This window comes from Euphorbia lathyris, chromosome 2 (assembly GCF_963576675.1).
Source record: "Euphorbia lathyris chromosome 2, ddEupLath1.1, whole genome shotgun sequence".
NCBI classification, from domain to species: domain Eukaryota; kingdom Viridiplantae; phylum Streptophyta; class Magnoliopsida; order Malpighiales; family Euphorbiaceae; genus Euphorbia; species Euphorbia lathyris.
The window spans coordinates 84,446,663-84,467,546 of NC_088911.1; the positions used below are offsets into that span (position 1 = coordinate 84,446,663).

Consider the following 20,884-nt stretch of genomic DNA (forward strand, 5'->3'; position numbering starts at 1 on the left):
GTATTAAAAAAAAAGTTATATAACTATTGGTATCCAAACAATATATATAAACCAGAAAATTTCAAATTTCAAATGTCTCTACTAATTTAGTTTTTATTTCCTATTAAGAGTGTTATTTTATTCTTAGCATTGATCGCTTTTACTCTTAATATAATTTCAGATCGTCATTCTGTAAGTACTGCTTTTAGATCAGTGGCGGAACCAGGATCCCGGATGACCCGGGGCTCAAACATATCAATAAAAAAAATTTCAAAACGTAAAAAAAAAATCAAAATTAACTGTGCAATTGACGGTAAATTTTCAAAGTCCAGCCCGTTAGGACTTGGCAAATTTTTTTTAGCCCCCAACGCATTAAAACTGTAAAAATGTTATCATTTTTTTTAGAAACTAGCATTGAACTAATAGAAAATTAAACTTTTTTTAAATGGTAATGACATAATAAAAATGAATATTAAATATGTTTATTTTTTTTTGTAAAGACATATTAAAAATGAATTCAAAAGTGTTATGAAAATAAAAATAAAAATAAAGAGTTCATTTAAATTAATAATGGTAACATGTTTTTATAATTATTGAAAAATAAAATTAAAATAAATAAAAAAATTTTAAAAAAAAATGAGACTAAAGGGAATCAAACACATGACCTCTTAAATAAAAGCAAGCATACTTAACCATCTCATCTACCTTTATATGTTGAAATAGTACTACATAAAGTCAATATAATTCTCTCCAAAATATTACGAGACACCGTTACTAAATTTTTTTTTTCTCAATTCTCAGGCGGGCAGCCGGGGCTCGAGCCCCGGCCAACCCCCTCCCCCCCCTAGTTCCGCCCCTGTTTTAGATAGCTTTTTTAACTCAAAACTTTCAATGTTTTTAGCAATTTATCGTATTTGTTTTCGTTTTCAATCAAATTTTGCATTTAGTTAAACTGTTTGTAAGTACTAAATATGAACTTTTATACTTTCATCCTTTATAAAGCTAATCACAATTGTTTGGAAAGTAAGGTTATCTTTATTATTAAAAATACATTTGCACTACATTATATATTAATAATAGATTTGGATTTTCAAGTTGAGAGACCATATTTAATATGTTTTAATCAGATGGTAAGAAATAAATAATTTGCATACAGGGGCAATTGCTAAAAATAGTGAACTTACTTTATTGTTTCCCTTATGTAATATCAATACAAGCAATGGAAGAAAGGAGGGTTACAAAATCATAAGAAATAGCAAAGGATGATAATACAACATTAAAGAAAAGAGAAGGATTTCCTCTTTTTAAAATTGTTACACAAATTACAAATCAAAACAAACACAGTTTACTTGTTTGGTGTCTTGATGTAGGCCAAATGCGTAGAATTGGCAACTTTAGTCAAGGTCTTGAGATCATAAGAAATCAAGCACCTGGAAGATTGGGTATGATAGAAATAACCCAAACACTTGCAATCCTTTGTGCATTTGGTGCTACAAGCTTCCTGCTTTACAGGTCCATTTCCACTAGTATACTTTATCATAAAATGATCAACACCTTCAAGTTTATAATAACTAAAATCACTCACCCCACAAGATGTTAGCTTTGGTGGCTGGCAATCCTTACTCCAACCCAACAATCCTTTAGGCGAAGGACAAGCAACACATTGATCATTTTCACATAGACCAAAGTTTCCACATCTTTCAGGGAGCTGACATTCAGTTTCCCATGAATTTCTATCAAGCAAAGTATAAGTGACCTGCCAAGCACTCCAATCTGCATTATCTTCATAAGTATGAAATCTAATGTTCCCATCCATTTCTAATCTAAAATATGTCAATGTGGAATTATACTTAGGTCTTCTAAAAGTAACAGTTCCCCCAAAATTCTCTGCTCCCTGGTATTCCATTGACAATTCAGGCCCAAAAGTAACATGCTTTAAAGGACCCTTGGTTACACTGACCAAGTCATTAAATGCAAAGTAAAGCAAAGGTTTAGTAGCATATGGACTTTTATAATACAAAGATAAAGTCTTATCCTCCATCACTAAACTATATGCACCATCAACATTTAGCTTCTCAGAAGCCCTGCTCACAAGCTTATTTACAGCATCAATTTTAAGAGACTGACCAACTAAAAGAGTATCAGTTGGAGAATCAAAACTTTGCCAAACAAATTGACCCTTAGAATCATGAAGAACCATGTTACCATTTGAGAGTAAATTGAAACCAACTACACCTTTGTTAGCAGTGTTAGTTTGCCAAGCAATAGTGCCGTCGGCGTCAGCCAAGACGAGGTTTCCGTCGGTGGAAAAGGTGAGTGTGGCATTTTCTCGAACAGGTTTGCCGCGATTGGCTTCCCAAACCCAACGCATGAGAGATTCGGATCTGACAGTGCCCATACGAATAGCAAGAGTGAATGCGTTAGGGGTAGTGTTGTAGAAGCAGAGCTGGAATGGCTGAGCGAATGGGGATAAGGCTCGATAATTAGCGTCGTACTCGACAATGTAGTCTCCGAAATCTCCTTCGTTTACATATTTGAAAGTTGCAGATGGGGGAACTGAAGCTTGAACAATGTAGGAAATGGAAATGGTGGATAAAATTAAGTAGAGGGAAAGTAGAGAAGAAGATGGTTTTTCCATTTTTGTTATTGGAGTGATGTTAAACCTCTGGTCTCATATCTCCTTTTATAGTCATTTTTGTCGGAAAAGGGATCTGATTAATTTGAGCAAAGGAGTTTTTTAATATAGAAAATTGACCATAAAGATTGTATTTTCTAATTTGTTTATTGTTTGATTCTTTGTTTAGAATTTAGATTACTTGTACATGTGGGTAGTTAAAGATTTAAATATACAAAATAACATAAAGAAAAGAAGAGAAGAATAAAGAAATGGATATTCGCTTTCAAAAGAAATAAATAAATGGATAAGATGAGCTGTGAGTCTTCTTCTTATTATTACTATATTATATTTTTTTTTAAACCATTATTATTATTATTATTAGGAGAAAAAGGTGGGATGCACTATTATTAATCATGAAGAGCATCTAGAAATAATATAAAAATTACTTTTAGTAATTTAAAGCGATTAATATATATTTTCTTCAATAATATTCTTTTTATGAACTTTTTATTTATTATTTTTTTTATTTATTAATAATGAGTTTTATTAATGAATAAAATAAATAGCACTAAAAAACCTTTCATAATAGAAAAAACAGAAATTTTTTTAATAATTTGATAAGCCACTAAAATACTATTATTCTCCTCTTAAATTTTAACGTATGAACATAATTAAAAAACCGTTTGAATGGTTGTAAAAAATTTATTGTATCTCATGTTCCAACTCTAAACATAATACAAGATATGATTGTTGATAAAAATATGTTCTAGAAACAATGGCTGCGCAGCCGAATGGCTTTATTTTAAAGTTGGTATGTTTTAGGGGAGCTTTCAACTTTAAATGATCCATGGAATTTGACCATTATTAGGATAACTCCAACCCCATAATGTATATGGAATGGAAATGTCATAATCATTTGTAATATTTCAAATATAAATCTAAAATGGCTTCATAGATTGCTTAGTTGTTCAAAATTAAAAATTCATTTCGTTTTTTTCTAATTAGATTCTCTCGATATTTTTTTATGTCTTATACATTTTTTAGACGTCTATATAATATCTGAAGCGTTTGAAAAGTTCCTAGATTATTTGGACAACGCTTAGATGGTGATCTGAATAGCTCCCACTTATTGGGAGTCCTAATTCCGCCACTGGTTAGATTTGACCACATAAATTAGTTACTAACCATTACAATGAATCTTAATAGTTTTTCTTCCGATTGAATTTTTTAAGTTTCTTTTCTTAATTATTTAATGTTTTTTCTTTAAATTCGATCACGTTTTTTTATAATTTATCTGATTTATTAGTTTAATGTTTGTTAGGTACTTTTTAAGTGAATCATTTTCCAATTAAAATTTTATACGTACATTAAGATTCGAACTTAATATGCAAATTAAACGACTTCAACTAGTTAACCATTCCAATCATATTCAATATTGATAAGAAGCTCCTTCAAAGTTGTATTCAATTACAGTATATGATTCTTTATTTATTATAAGTCACCGGATAAGTTAAGTTATATTGAATTATTAGTTGTTTGTTTATTAGAGTGAGAAATTTAATTAGATTTTAAAAATAGATCAAGACAAACAAAAAAGGAAATGGCATAATATTAGCTGTGAGTCGGAGTCAGCAGCATTAATTAAATAATTATTAAAGAAAAGCAAGTTGGTGTACAAAGATTTTATATGGTACAGAAGCGTTCCATTACATATTAATAATGTCCCTCCATCTATGAGATTAATGGAGGAAATTCCAAGTTTAGAAAACATGAATGGTGAGAGATGGACGATATTGTATGTCCGAATACAGAAAATAAAACACATTCGTTCAAGTACGGCTGCGCCGCGGAAACTTGACAGGCAGGCAGGCTCTTTTTTGGTCCATTTTGCCGTACCTTTCAAACTTCAAATAAATAATACACATATTTTGACAATTTTTAAAAGAATCAGAGCATCTCTAATACCATAAACATCTGATATACACCTTACACAGATTATTATAATCTCAACTTATCCAAAAAGTTTTAGTTCCCTATATTTTTCTCAATTTAAATAAAATGTTCAATTAAATCTTTAAATTTACATTAAAATATAATTAATTTATCAATTGATTGTAAATTAAATGTGGAATATTCCACGCATTTTATACAAGTTGTTACATAATTCAAAAATAGATTAAAAAGAAAGTTACTACTTGCTCAACTATAAAGATTGTCTTCTCTAATATTAGAACCGTATACTCCGATCTTGGTCATTTTTCTTTTTTTAAGACGCGTGTAATACATATTCTGCATTTAACTTACTTTTTTTGCAACTAAGTGATCAATCAGGGAGCTAAATGAACATTTTATGTAAGTTCAGAAGGCTATCGGGACACTTTGAAAGGTCAAAGAATAATCAAGTTTTTTGGACAAGTTCATAGGACAAATGATGTATTAAGAGAGTGTTTGTTTCAGTTTTTCGGATGAGTATTTAGCGTTTTACTCCAAACCGCAAGAAATGTAGCGTTTGGTTAGGTTTATATAACCGTAGAGTTTAATATTTTCTCTGGAAACTGCAGCATTCTAGAGCGTTTCACGAAAAGCTCCTATTTGGAGCTTTTCATAAACAGCTATTTGTAGTTATATGTTATTGACAAAATTATCCTTCTTATTTCCATAAAATATGTTTTTTTAACGTCATTTATATTTCTACAACATAATAATTATAGGAAGAACAAGGTTTTGTTGCGTTCAATAAATTTTTTATTTTTTATATAGACTATTTTTATTAATTTGTGTAACATATTTTTTATTTTATAATAGGATAAGGTGCAAAAATATCCCTGACATTTATAGCTAGGAGCAATTTTACTCATAACATCTAAAATGATACAATTATACCCCCTAATATTGGCAGTCAAAAGCAATTTTATCCCAACCATTGATAAATTTGGTCAATTTGAGAAATAATTTATCAAACTGACTTTTTGGTCATGAATATTGTCGTCTACACTTCACATGTGCACCACGGATCACAAATATATGGTTAGACATGATTTTTTTTAAAAGAAAATAAAAATATATATATATATTATCTTCTGTACGAGTTGGACAAAAAAATTTCAAATATTTCGTCAAATTTGTAAATATTAATTTTCAATTTTAGTATTAAATCACAAAAAAAATATAAAATCGTTTTTTTTTAGAACTATTGATATGTGCAATTGGTGTAAAATAAAAAATAACATATCTATATTTTCTAATAATATCTGAAATCGACCTAACTTGTCAATGTTAGAGGTAAAATTGCTTTTAGCTGCCAGCATTATAGGTAAAATGTACCATTTTAAACGTTAAGAGTAAAATTATTCATAGTTGTAAATGTTATGAGCATTTTTTCACATTTTCCCTTTTATAATTTCATCGTTTATTAATTTAAAACATGTCCATTTTAGACATTTTAAATCCGAACAAGAACAGTTTAATATAATTTTACCAAACACTAGTAATTAAACAACTAATAACAAACAGCTAACAGCAACTGCTAACAGCTTACTGCAACTGCAAACAGCTAACAGCAACCGCAACAGCTGAACCAAATAGGCCCTAAACCTCTTAATAAATTTCATTTTATTAAACTATTAACTTTAATGGTTAAACTTTATAACCACTCAATCATAAAAATCTATGAAGATATTAAACTCTATCATGTTATTTTTAAAATTAAAATTATATTATAAAAATAGTTAAAAAGCTTAATAAACTACTTAATATCTATTGAGTTGATGATAAATGCTCAATATATTAAACTCACTCTAAAATTTAACTTTCCAAAATTACTCCTCCCATGTAATAGAGTTAAAGCCCAAAAATATATAAAAAAAATTAACTTTCCAAAATTACCCCTCCCATTTAACAGAGGTAACACCCTTGCCTTGACTATGGTAATAGCGCAAACCATATAATTGCATTTGTAAAAAAAAAAAATACCACATGTACTTATCTGCAAATCGGCGAAACCACAAGTCATCTATGTGTAATTAGCCCTATAAACAATTGACTCTTAGTGATTTGATGAGTGACTAAAACATATCATTTTCAACAATACTCATCATATTCACTCTTTATTTATTATTGGAATAAGGTGCAAAAATGCATCTAACATTTACAACTAAGAGCAATTTTACCCATAATTCTAAAATGGTACAATTTTATCCCTAACATTTAGCAGTCAATAGCATTTTTTCACTTAATATTGGCAAGTTGGATCAATTTTAGAAATTATTATAAAACGCAAATATTGTATTCCTTATTCTGCACCAATTACATATCTGTTGGTTCTAAAAAAAAGATTTCATTTTTTTGTGATTTAATAATAGAATTGGAGATTAATATTTATATATTTAGCGAAATATTTGAATTTTTTTGTTCAAGTACAAATTTTTTTTAAATATTTTTCATGTCTAATCATATGTTGTTAATTATTGATAAAATGACGCAGATGTGAAGGGTTGATGACAAGATTCATGATCGAGAAGACAATTTGATGAATTATTTCTCAAATTGACCCAACTTATCAATGTTAAGGGTAACATTGCTCTTGGTTGCCAATATTAGGGGTAAAATTATACAATTTTAGACGATATGAGTTAAATTGCTTCTAGCTACAAACGTTAGGGGTATTTTTGTACATCATCTCTTTATTATTTTATCATTGAAATTATTAAGTATTGTTATATTTACAAATAATGAGAAGAGAGAGACTAATCAATAAAAAATTATTAATAAAAAATAAAATAAGAAATCGCTAGAAGCTCTTTGATAATAAAGAGGATTAAGAGACTCTTAGTAATTTGAAAATCACTAAGAGCATCTCCAATAGATATATTGTTATAAAGATTATCCAAAATTAACACATCGTACTAAAATGTAATATTTATTTTTTAACTCATCCATATCACTTTTAACAACTTTTGTTAAAAAAAATACTCCAATGGTAAACAACTTTAAAAGTTGTCACAATGGCCCACAAACCATTACTTTATATATAATTTATTTTCATCACAAATGATGTCATAAAAATGGATCAATTGTTGACAATTAAATCATTTTTTTATATTAAAAAAAAGTTAAACATTCTTTTTCTCGCCAAAAAGTGGCAAACTTACTTGAAAAATTCAAGCACTCGTCATTACTTCAATAGATAATACTTTTCAAAAGTTGTCGAAACCAATACTATCTCACTAAGTACTCTTTCAAGCATCCTTTTTGGAGATGTTTTAAGAGGTCGTTGGAATTGATTTTATTTCCTCAAACTTTACCTTAAAAGAGAACAACTAAATGCTATTGAAAATGCTCTAAAATGTCATAAAATATACTGTATACATTTTTTTTTTTGAGAAATGCTTATAATTTCATTAGATAAAACATGAACAAATACAATAAGCAAAATGTAAGGGGTAAAACCTCACATGATTACAGTCTAAAGTAAATACAATATCCACGAAGGGATGAAAATGACTACAAAAAGCAAAAAGAGCCCACAAAAGGCATAAAAAACACAAAACAACAATATATTTCTCGTTAATCCAAATTTGTAGAAAGACATCTGCAATCCAAATTTCATCCTTTAGACCATTCTGAACATTCGGATCTGAATCTTTTTTTTTTGTTGCAACCACGTAGATTTATTGATCTACGGACAAGATAAACTATTTCCGCTCTTGCTAAATCCGAAAAAAACATAAACGACAGAATAATAGAGAGCTACAATCAGATGGATAAAGAGTTCCGATGAAATATATGAACACAGATTAAAAAAACAATAAAAAATATAGAAACCTAACCCGGTATGAGGAGGAAGAAGAAAGATCATTCGTCCTCCTCAAAGTAGATCAACAAAATAGGAAGATTGACCGAACAATGGAAGAGAATGGAAGAAGAAAAGGATTAGAAGTTTTTTTTTTTTGGTTCTCTACGTAATATTTTATTAATTAAACTTTTTTCCTTGTTTAAGTTTTGGTATTTCATTTTGACACCAATTCGTATAATTTTTATTCTCATTCTCTTTTGTGTTAGGTTTTCTAATGTTTTCTGTTATCCTATTTCATTTATTGTTCAAAAAATGCATTTTTATTTTTAAAATGTTAAAGCTTAGTTTTGATATTTGTTATTGTGTAATATCCCTTTTAATACTTTATACTTTGTCCTTGTTCTGGGACATTTTACTAAGACGAACTTCTTACTGTTCCGGGAAACTCTCTCATCTTACAACTGCCACTCCATCCATTTTCATTCTTCCTTCTTTTTTTTTCTTTATCGTTCTTTCTTTCTTTCAAACGGAACAACTAAAAAGATTTAGGAGAGGATCTGTTCCTAAAATCTCAGCCCTTCATTCATATTAAGGGCTGAGATTTTTTTTTTTTTTAATATAGTTTTAAGTGTTCACGTAATTCAGGAACAACTAAAAAGATTTAGCAGTTATTTTTTTTTTACCAAAGTTCCTCATTTATCATTCTTCCCAATAATTAATTATTTTACTTTCTGTTATTTTAAAAGTTAAAAAGACTAAATAATTAAATAAAAGAAGTCTTACTTAATTAGGTTTCTTTTGATAATTGAAATGGGATAAAGTGCAAAAATACTCTTAATGTTTATAGACATGATGAATTTTACATTTGACGTCTAAAATTGTGTAATTTTACCTCCTACCGTTGGCAAGTTAGTCAATTTATATATTATTATAAAATAAGGATATTTTTTTCATTGTTTTGCACCAATTGCACTTAAGTTGATTCTAAAAAAATTATTTTTTTATTGAATAATAGAATCGAAGATTAATATTTTTAAATTCGGTGAAATATTTTAAAAAAAATTCCAACTCATACAAAATATAGTATATTTTAAAAAAATTAAAAAAAATTCACGTTTAATCATGTTTATGACATGTTACTAATGAGTGATAAAATGACGCACATGTGAAGTGTAGATGACAATATTCTAACTGAGAAGACAATTTGAGAAATAATTCATCCAATTGACCCAATTTGTCAACGTTAGGGTTAAAATTGCTCTGGCTGCCAATGTTAAGGGTACAATTACACCAATTTAGACGTTAGGAGTAAAATTGCTCCTAAATATAAATGTTAAAGGTATTTTTGTACTTTATTCCTTATTCAATTGATATTAGTTTCCATTATCTAGCAATTTTTAATACCTTTGTTTTTGGTCCTATGCTTCATTATATGATTTAATTTTGCTAGAGTTGATATCCACTTAGAAAACTTATTCAGTGAATATAAATTTGAAGAGATGAAAAGAAAAGAGAACCAACAGACAACAAAAAGACAAGGTGAAACTAAATTTACATATAAAAAATGTTAGAAAAACATAAAAACATAAAAAGTACAAGAACACCAAAACATAAAAAGTATAAGAACACCAACATTGATCATTTTTCCTATTCATTTTTCTAGTGTAGCACAAAAACTAAATTCATTGAAAAAAAAATTTGTACTAGAGTTTTGCACCGCTCATTGCATATGATTTGAATTTGATCATTGTCTTCCATTATCCATTGCCTACAAAAAAAAAATCACATCAGACTTTTAAAATTCTTACAAGTAATTAGTTAACATATGATACATCAAAAAAAAGAGAGAAATTATTACCATTAAAAGTTCACTATAGTTAGTAAAGCTGTGAAAAATATTTGATGATTCTCCATTTTGTATTGACTCATCATTTATTCCCTGTAAGTAATTAGATAAAAACAATAACAAACTCAATATAAAAGCTTAATAAAACACATAATAAGTATCATGAATAATTTACATTACCTGATTATAATATACTTGATCATTTCTTTGAGAGAATGTTGAAAACTCATTTGTTCTCTGTATATCAAAATGTAAACATTATATAATAAATTACATCAACGGAGGATAAAAATAATTTATATATATATATATATATATATACACCTGATTGACATTGTCGTTTATCCAATTTGAAGAATTTGTTTCAAAAACTTCCTGTACGTTTATAATGAAATTTTATGTAATTCAAGTAACATCAATTATTGAAAAAATAAATTGAATGAAAAAAAGAAGTAATAACAAACCTTTGATAGACTACTTTCAGAGTTATTTATCCGAACACCATTAGATTTTTTCTTCTTTTGCTTTTCAACCCAACTCTTTAACCGTTTTCTCCCTTTTTGACCTGTTTTTTTCTTCAAGCCTTTTACCCTTTCAGACAAATTCTGTAACTCAGCACTTTTCTCATTATTTGGTAAAGAGGAACAAGTTGTTTGATCATCTCCATCAAACATAGAATTATTCGCTTTCAATAATGTTGTCATCTTAGTTGTTAACTCGTCAATTGCTTTATCTAACATCAGGTATGATTCTTCACTTTCAGATGCTCGAGATTCTAACTTAACTAGTTTGGAGCAAAGAAATCTATACCGTTTAGTACTATCCAACTTCATATCTCCATGAATCATTCTTCCATTTGCATCTTCTATACTTTCAATCTTTGCCTCTCTTGTCCACCTCTTTGCAATATATTGATCAGGAATCAATTTAATGTCCATCACATCTAAAACTTTTAAAGCATGACAACATAAAATACCATGTGTCTCAAACTTTTTGCAACTACAAGAAACTATTTTTTCTAAAATATTCCCTTGGACTTTATACTCTCCATCATGACCAAATAATGCAACAACATACTCATTCAAATCTTGTCCTTCCTTTCTATCTTTTATATAAGCTGCTAAGGACCAATCATACTCATCATGAAATAATTCAAATATTGTTAGGGTATAAACCTTACCTGCTTGTTGTAACAAATGAGATTTTTGCAGCCTCGTTTTTGGTAACTTCTATCTAGAGTCATACTCTGCCTTTAACTCATTGTAGCGCTTGTCTTCAACAACTCGTTCAAAATGCTTGAAAAATTGAATTATATCTAAATCTGACTTTAGATAATCCTTCAAATCCCTATTCAGGCTTTCACTAAGTTGTGTACTTCTCACTCCCAAAGTGTACACATTTTTCATGTAGCATTTTGCCCATTTTTCTTTTACTTTATAGATACTTTTCAACCAAGTATTTTCTTCAACTTGATAATGGGAAACCATATGATTCCATGATGTTTGGAATGTCTCCTCTTCCTCATACTCATATATGCATGCTTTAAAGTCTTTGAGAAGATGGGATCCATCCTTCAACAAAGTTCCCAAATTTTTTATAGCATTTTGCATTATGTGCCAAGTACACAATCCATGATGTGTATCTGACATCACTTTAAATAATGCACTTGCCATTGCATGATCTTGATCAGTAAAAATACATTTTGGATTCTTCTCCTTATGTGCCTCCAAAAATATTCTAAATAACCATTCGAAAGATTCACTAGTCTCATCATATAAAAGAGCAGCTCCAAAAATTACAATTTGCCTATGATGATTTAAGCCAACAAATACACCAAAAGGCCGAAACTCTTTATTCGTCCTATAAGTTGTATCAAAAGTTATCACATCACCAAAATAAGCATAATCAATAAGCATTTTAGCATTTGCCCAGAAAATATTGGTTATTTGTTCCTCATTATCTAATTGCACTGCAGAATAAAAAGATGGATTATCAATTGATTGTTGTTGGAAATATCTCAATAACGTACCTGCTTCTCCATATATCAAGTCTCATTGTCGTTTACTTCGAAGATAATTTTTTTGATCCACCAAAGTATAACCAATATTTGCTCTCCCTCCACAATGTCTACTCATAAGCTCATATGTTGCTTTTGACTGTATTCCTGATTCATAAGCCATCTCAATTTCAGCTGCTTGTACTTCTAAAATTTTTCTCTGAGATGACATCATATGAATAGTTTCAGAAAGATGAAGTGGGTGATTATGTTCTTGAACAAAATCGTGCAACCTATATTTTCCAATTTCATTTATGTAACTGATCCCAATACGTGCAAGACAATTGGTCCTAGTCTCAGCTCGAGATTGTTTTGTTAGATGATCTCGTTTGTCTTTTTTTCTACAACCCTCATTGTTGCATACAAATCTTGCTGATGATACCTTTCCATCTTTTTTATTAAGCCATTGCCTACGAACATCAAATCCAATCCGTGCACCATATTTCATCCAAAATTCCCATGCATCTTCAACAGTGTCAAACTCCATACCAATTTTTGGAACCCAGTAATCTTCTAATTGTGAATGACTACACAGAATTAAATTAAATTATACTATGACATTACATAGCTAATTACTAAAAAGTATATATAACTTAATCAAATAAGTAATTTTAATCACAAACAAAAATAAATTAAATATAGTACAGATACATTAAAACAAAATTATTTTATTAGTGGCTTTATTGAATAAAGTGGAATTGGACATTTAAAAAGTTAAATGTGGTAACAATTTCTTTCTCAAATTCATATTCTCAAAACAAGCGGGAATAAATATTAATGATTAACCAATTACAAAATGCTTGAAAAGTAAATAAATTAATGGGATAATGTGTAAAATACCCCTAATGTTTATAACTATGAGCAATTTTATCCCTAACATTTAAAATTATACAATTTTATCCCTAACGTCTAAAATTATACAATTTTACCTCTAACATTAGCAGTCAAGGGCAATTTTACACCCTAATATTGGCAAGTTGGATCAATTTGAGAAATAATTCATCAAATTGTTCTCGATAAACTTTAAGGGTATTTTTGCATCGTATTCCTAAATTAATCAACTCATAAAATTAAAGCCATTACCCAAATGGAAAATATAGTCTCTGACCAACTAATCAAATTCTACAAAACTGAAGCATTAAACTGAGTAAGGAATCCATAAATCTAAATACATTTAAATTGATAATTAGTAAAAAAATCAATTGATTTCTATCTCTAGTCAATTCAATTATTCAATAAACAAGTTATATAGGGCATCTTGTATAATCATTCAAAAGCACAATTATAGACGAAATAATGGTTGGTTTTTTTAATCAAATATTCAGCAAAATAATAAATATAATGAATATATACTCAATAAATACCTTTCAATTAATGGAGAGCATAATCCTTCATGAGATTCGGCCATTAGAGAGCATAATCCTTCATTGATCATCTCAAAGAAGCTAAAACAATTAATTGATCTGAATATGGCTGTGGTTTCAGACTTCAATTATCAAAAGAAACCTAATTAAGTAAGACTTCTTTTATTTAATTATTTAGTCTTTTTAACTTTTAAAATAACAGAAAGTAAAATAATTAATTATAGGGAAGAAGGATAAAGGAAGAACTTTGGTAAAAAAAAATAATAACTGCTAAATCTTTTTAGTTGTTCCTGAATTACGTGAACACTTAAAACTATATTAAAAAAAACAAAAAAATCTCAGCCCTTAATATGAATGAAGGGCTGAGATTTCAGGAACAGATCCTCTCCTGTTTTAATTCAACAGGAGAGGATCTGGTTCCCTTTCAAACCTTACCCATTTATATATTTAAAGCCTAAGGAACTAGATCTACTCTAAGGAGGGAGAAGGAAGATCGTTCTTCCATTATGGCTTTATCTCTATTTTTTTATTTTTTTTATCAGTAGTTTCCTTTCTTTTCAATTAAAATATATACTTTTCATCGGATTTTTTCGTCTGATTTGCATTTGTTTGCTATAACCCTTCTATTTACATTTTTTTCCGGTTTAGCAAAAACGGAAGTGTATTATCTTATACGTAGATTTCATTGATATATGGGGTTGCACCATTAGAAAGGACTTAGATCAGAATATCCGGAAGAAACTAAATAATATCGATTGGTTTGTAGCTGCTTTCATACATATTTGGATTCAAAAGAAGTATGAGATTTGTTGTGTTTTTATTTTAGTTGTACCTTTTATGGTCTTTTTTACTCTTTGTAGTCTGTTTATTCCTTTTGTGGTTTTTGTATTAGTTTGGATGAGGTTTTATTCTTTACTATTGTCACTTTGTACTTGAACTTGTTCATCTAATGCAATATGTAAGTATTTTCTATCAAAAAAAATACTTTATACTTTTAACCTAGTTCTGGTATAAAAAAAAATAATTTAATTTACAGGAAAATATCCACTCCATTTTACTCAATTTTATATATTGAAAATTACAAAAATCAATAATGTGGTTTGGTAATTTTATTTGCAGGTTCTCTTATAGATAATTTCGAGCCAAAAATTAGGGAGGAGACTAATAATGATTAGGGAGGAGGCTAATAATGATCTAATGTGTCCGTTTGTTGCTAAGTAAATTGAAACGGTCTTGTTTTCAATGCATCCTTTTATTAGCCCGGGTCCTGGTGGCTTTAACATGTGCTTCTACCAGAGACATTCCAGTGATATAGTTACTACAGCTTGTCTTGATTGGCTGAACTCTAGTTCCCTTCTAGACAGTATTCATTATTACTAGAATTGTTCTTATCCCAAAAAAATCGAAGCTAAAAAGGTGACCGACTTCCGTCCAATAGCACTATGTAACATTGTCTATAAGATTTGCTCTAAGACAATTGCTAGTCGGTTCAAAAAAATGCTTCACCTAATTATCTCACCTAATTATTGATAATTTGATACTAACATTTGGGGTAAATCGCTTTCTCAATTAGAAAATTCAAGGTAAGACAAGTTTGCTTCTCTCAAAGATGGACCAGTCTTGTTACGCAGTGTGTTTGTAAACCTTCCTATCATATAATTAATGGAAATCATGTGATTGGTCCTATTGTTTTTAATCTGGGAATGCGGAACAGTGATCTGGGTCTTCGTCGGGAAGGTTCGGCTTCTTCGGGGGTCGGCACTGCGCGGGGAACGGTCCCTGCGGGCATTTCGAAGATTAAGACAGTTAGTGGTTCAAGAGAGTATTCTAATCAAATGTGAGTGAGGTAGGAAATTAGTTACCCGATCATCTCTTCTTCCTTCATTGGTATATTTATAGTGGATTGACTTGGGCCTACGGGCCCTCTGTTGTCTTGGCCCATTCGCTGGTTGGGCATCGTTGGGCCTCTTGGACCTAAGTGATATTCCGAATCAAGTATTCCCCCCCCCCCCCCCCGGCTAGGCTAGCCGAGTATTGCATGCGAGGAGACGAGGATTTTAGTTGTTTATTCCCCTCTTAACAAGTGATTTACAGCTGTATGTAAGCTGCCCGATTTTCTCATAGAGACCCTTCAGATTTGATGCATGCGCTTGTGGGTTTTAGCGCGCGATTTATTGGCCTGCATTAAATGCTCCTGCACGCGCCGTAAAAAAGACTTTGAATGTCGTCCTTTGTCGGCGCCTCCAATTTCGGTTTAGATATAAAATGCAAGGGGAGGCCCTATTTCAGTCTTATTTCGCCAAATTCTCCTCTCATTGCGATTTGGCCGTCTCGCTTTCCCTTTGGAGCCGCTGTTTTCTGTCGATCGTTTCGTCGTTGCTCTTTCATTTGCTCGCGCTTGCTGGGCACCGGGTATAGGGATTGACGGCGCTCTTCTGAAGATTCTCTACGACGCTCGTCGTAACCTTTTCGAGGTCTGTCGAAACGCTTCTCTCTTGTCTTTAATTCTTTTGTTTAGTTGTTTTTTCTGGGGAGGGGGAGTATGTCAGAGGGTTCTTCACGGGGAGCCTTAAAACAACTGCCGCCAGTGACACCGGGCGACTTTACACTCCATGACGCTTCTCAAAAACGATCTGTAAAGCGAAAAAGGCAAGTAGGGGCGGCAGAGGATGGCGGTGCTGCCGCTGGAAAGAAAAGGAAAACCGCCGTGGTACGCGCGTCGCCCAGCGTTGAGCGCCCGCCGTTGGTGTCCTTGAAGTAGTTGTGGTTGTACCAGAGGGAGTGATTACCGAAGAGCGACCTTTGGCTTCAATCTACGAACAGATGCGGGAAAAGGTATGGACAAGATCGCCAGGTGTGACGAGTGTGGACGGCAAACGCTTTGAGGGGAGGCACCGCCCGAAGAGGCCGGAATCCTTTGCGGTGGATGATGCCTATAGTATTATTGTGTCCGCAGACTTGGCCGCCATTTCTGCCGTGTATCGACTAGGGCAGCCTTATGAGTTGGTGGCGTTGGAGGAAGATGATCGTGCTCAACATGTGGGCGGGGCGAACGAGCTGGTTGTATATGAGGAGCAGTTGGAGTCGGGGATGCGGCTACCTCTGCTTCCCTTCTTTGTGGAGGTATTAAAAGAGTATGACTTGTGTCCTGGTCAAATTCATCCGAACGAGTGGAGGATGATGGTGGCTTTTTATTCTTTGTGCCGGTCAGCTGGATACCGAGCTACTGGGCTGGTGTTTCGCGAGTTCTTCCGGCCGAATAAAGGACCCCGCTCTCAACACGTGACCTTCTCTCATCAGAAGTTCAAGGTGCTCGGTGGCCTGAAGGATAAGATCCCCGAGTTTAGGCATCGGTACTTTCTAGTGCGGAAACTGGATAGCGACTTCCCTTTCCGCGTGACATGGAATGACGATCCCATGGATTCGGGTAGGTGGCTAAAAATGCGACCAATATTGCCATCGGAGGAGCATCTGATAAAGTACCTAAAGGGGTTGTCGACGGACGAAGAAAGTAAGAAAGATGTGGATGAGCTTGTGGGACATTTTCTGGCCGCTGGATATTATATCTGGAAACAATGGCGAATGGCCCAGCTCGCTGGCTGCTCGCTGGCGGATATCGAAAAATGGAAACGCGGGTATAAGTTTTCGGACGGAGAGCTAGAGGAGTTGGAGGCGATAACCGTAAACGTTGCCATCGTAGGTGAGGGGTCCGGGTTGTAAGTTTCATTCCGTAGTTCTAACGTGTTTTTCTACTTTGAGATATATATTTACTATGATGTTACCGATGCAGGTCCAGGTAATCCTCGTGTTAGCATGGATTTTGATCCGAACGAGTTTGGTGTTGGCCTTGAGACTGCGGAGGAAGCCTTTGCCATTCCATCCGGATCCTTAGCCTCCTTCTCTTCGCTTGAAGATGCGAATCAAGTGGTGCAGAGTATGGGGGCGTGTTGGCCGTGCATGATGACATTGATGTTGCTGGCGATATATCACAAGGGATGCCTGTTGTAGGGAGTGAGGCCAAAGAAACTGCGGAGGTGACCGCTGCTGAGAAGGAACAAAGCGAGCAGCAGATGCAAGGACCCCTTACCCGGAAACGGAAGAAAGATAAAGGTAAGTATGTTGTTGGGATTGAAAATGAAAAGGTGCGTGCTGGAGATGATACTGTTGGGGGGCACGAAGGCTCTAAGCGAGCGTGTACTGATGGTGGAAATGAACTGGAGGCGGGGATGATGGACCGGTTGTGCGATCACCCGGAGATGATGAAAAGAATGGATGCCAAAATTGCTAAGTTCCGGGAATATGTGATGGGCTTGTCGGTGCACTCCGATATGATGACGTCCGACCTGGCGAGGGCGATGGCTCGCGTCGCAAATGTGCCCGGAGAAGTGATGCGGATGGATGGTGTGTCCAAAATGAACCTTGGTGTGGAGACTCTGTCGGCGCTTGGTGTTGTAAGTTCTTCTGACCTTCTCGCCTAGATTTATTTCTAACAACTGTGTTCTGAATTGCCCAAATTTTATGCAGGCCGTTCAAAATACTAACAAGGTGTTTGACATGTGTGTGAACGATGAAAACCTCTTTCGTGACATGGAGCAAGGTCTGCGGAACGTAGTGAAGGATCTGGAGACGGCGAATGGAAAAGTAGTCGCTGCTGGGGAGCTGTTGGGGCGCCGAGAGGGCGAGATTGCTGTGTTGACCGAGAAGCTGAAAGTGGAGACGGGGTGCCGACTGGAGCAGTCAAGAAAGTTGGCACGCGCAGTCGAGGAACTTCGTTCCTACAAAGTTTTGTTTAGGGCGGCCACACTATGGGTTCGCCGAGTGAAGGAGCAGGTGGATGAGAGGGCGAGGCGAGCAACTGCGTTATCTGCTGAGAACGAAAAGCTCAGGCAGGATCTTGAGGCAGCTCGGAAGGAGGCCAGGGAGTTACGGGCCCTCGCGGGAGATCGTGAGGAGAAATTGAATAAGATAGACCGGATGATGCTCATCACTGTTGCCTATGCTACTGGGCATGAAATTCCTCCGGAGGTCATATTCTCTCCGAATGTCTATGACAAGGCTGCCCAGGCGAAGGCCGTAGAGTTCTGTGGTCGCTTTAAAAAGAAGTAGTTGGAGAAGGAGGCGGCCTCCTCCACATGATGCCTTGTTTTTCAAATTTGTAATAATGTTGTTGTACGGTTTATATCCTGGAGGATCTTTTGGCGGTCTATTTTGATCATTACCTTACACTTTTGATTTGATTTGAGACTTCATGATGTGTTTGTCAAGTCTTTTCCGTTCTCACTATAAATAGGAGTCGGTTTTTTGCTTATGTTTCTCGTTCAAACTTCGCTCTTGCTTTTAGTACTCGTATCCTCAGCTATTTGATTGCACCTATCTTTGTGATGTCGCTTCGGGATGTGGTGGACTCTGCCAAGGTGCTTGAAGTGCAAAAAGCCATCTCGGCGATGCCTCATCCCTACGTGTATTGTCCCCCAATGGATGATCATGAGTTGGATAGGAAAGTGCGGTATGCCTCCCCGGTGTGGATGAATCGGGGTTTCTCGCGGAGAAGCCGAAATGGGGAGAGTGAGAGTTCCGCGCCCTATACTGGATCTGCGACGGACTCATGTGACGTGGTTATCAGCACCTTTTCTTCTACTGAGAAGAAAGCTTGGTCGCAGGATGGGATTGGGTACCTGAATCCCGACGAGTCAGTGGTTCCCGTGACAAATCCTCATCCTGCCTGGGTAAGGAGACTTCTTGCCGACGAACTAGACAGAGTTATGAACCTCCCTCTTGTGCTGGAAAATCGCCGTTCTGGACGCCATGCTTCGTCGAGCCGTCCCCACGGGGCGACGTTTGTCGATCCAGAGAAACCTCGTAGTGTGGTTTTCCTTGAATTTTCGAGACAAGGGTTTCTGGGGCCTATTCCGGCCAATCCGGCACATCGAGTGACGCATGTCGGGAAAGCATGCATGTACCATAGGCAGAATGGGCATAACACCGACGAATGTATTGATTGGCGAGCAGTGCACCAGGCCCTCATGGATGCGGAGGCTATCCCGAACCCCGACAGTGTCCGTGCTTCACTTGAGTGATTTGTGAGGCGCATTATCTGTATTTTTAATGGACGTAATTTTGGATTTCTTTCTGTAATGAACTTTGGTATGTTTGTCGTTATGTTATTTATGCGCTTATGAAGCGTTGCTATTAGCCATTTTTCTCTAAATTGCGTGGAAAATTCCTTCTTCAGTGAGTGTTGTAGGTGCGCGTGTAGTGTTGCTTAGCGGAGAATAAATCGAGGTGTTCGCTCATAAACAATTGGTGACAAAATGAGATTGTTTTAGGTGACTATGTAGGCATTGGAGGTGCTCGATGAGCCTTTGGATAGCACTTTGATGCTTTTGTAGCGGGGAACGCATTGTGGTGTCCGCTTGTAAACAATCGATAACAATATGTGATTGTTAGGCGATTACGAAGGCAGTCGAGATGCTCGATAAGCCTTTGGATAGCATTTTGATGCTTTTGTAGTGGAGAACGCATTGTGGTGTCCGCTTGTAAACAATCGATAACAATATGGGATTGTTAGGCGATTACGAAGGCAGTCGAGATGCTCGATAAGCCTTTGGATAGCATTTTGATGCTTTTGTAGCGGAGAATGCATTGTGGTGTCCGCTTGTAAACAATCGATAACAATATGTGATTGTTAGGCGATTACGAAGGCAGACGAGATGCTCGATAAGCCTTTGGATAGCATTTTGATGCTTTTGTAGCGAAGAACGCATTGTGGTGTCCGCTCGTAAACAATCGATAACAATATGTGATTGTTAGGCGATTACGAAGGCAGTCGAGATGCTCGATAAGCCTTTGGGTAGCATTTTGATGCTTTTGTAGCGGAGAACGCATTGTGGTGTCCGCTCGTAAACAATCGATAACAATATGGGATTGCTCGAAAAAATGAGAATTCTTTATTCATGATTCACATTACAGGGGGCTATTGATAATACTTCTTCAGTGTCTGGATGTTCCAGCTATTGTCATAGACCAAGTCGTCTAAAGAGGCGATTTTGTAGGCTCCGTTGTGGAGAACAGTGTCGATCTTGTATGGCCCCTCCCATGATTGACCGAGCTTGCCGTCAGCTAGCGGGGACTGGGCAGCGGCGGCGTCTCTGAGCACAAGATCTCCGACTTGAAAAGTGCGGGGACGAACCCGCCTATCATGATAACGCGCTATACTCTGCTTATGGGC

General features: G+C 34.3%; 1 protein-coding gene across 1 annotated transcript; it reads right to left on the reverse strand.

Annotated features, from left to right (window-relative positions):
- Positions 1-1,141: 1,141 nt before the first annotated feature.
- Positions 1,142-2,705, reverse strand: LOC136218786 (epidermis-specific secreted glycoprotein EP1-like). The gene has a single exon (XM_066005891.1). It carries the CDS (start codon positions 2,615-2,617, stop codon positions 1,325-1,327), a length of 1,293 nt encoding a protein of 430 aa, XP_065861963.1. The 5' UTR covers positions 2,618-2,705; the 3' UTR covers positions 1,142-1,324.
- Between the last annotated feature and the right edge of the window lie 18,179 nt (positions 2,706-20,884).

Excerpts from the sequence above, each read along its gene's own strand:
- LOC136218786 (XM_066005891.1), bottom strand. The coding sequence starts at position 2,617 with ATGGAAAAACCATCTTCTTCTCTACTTTCCCTCTACTTAATTTTATCC.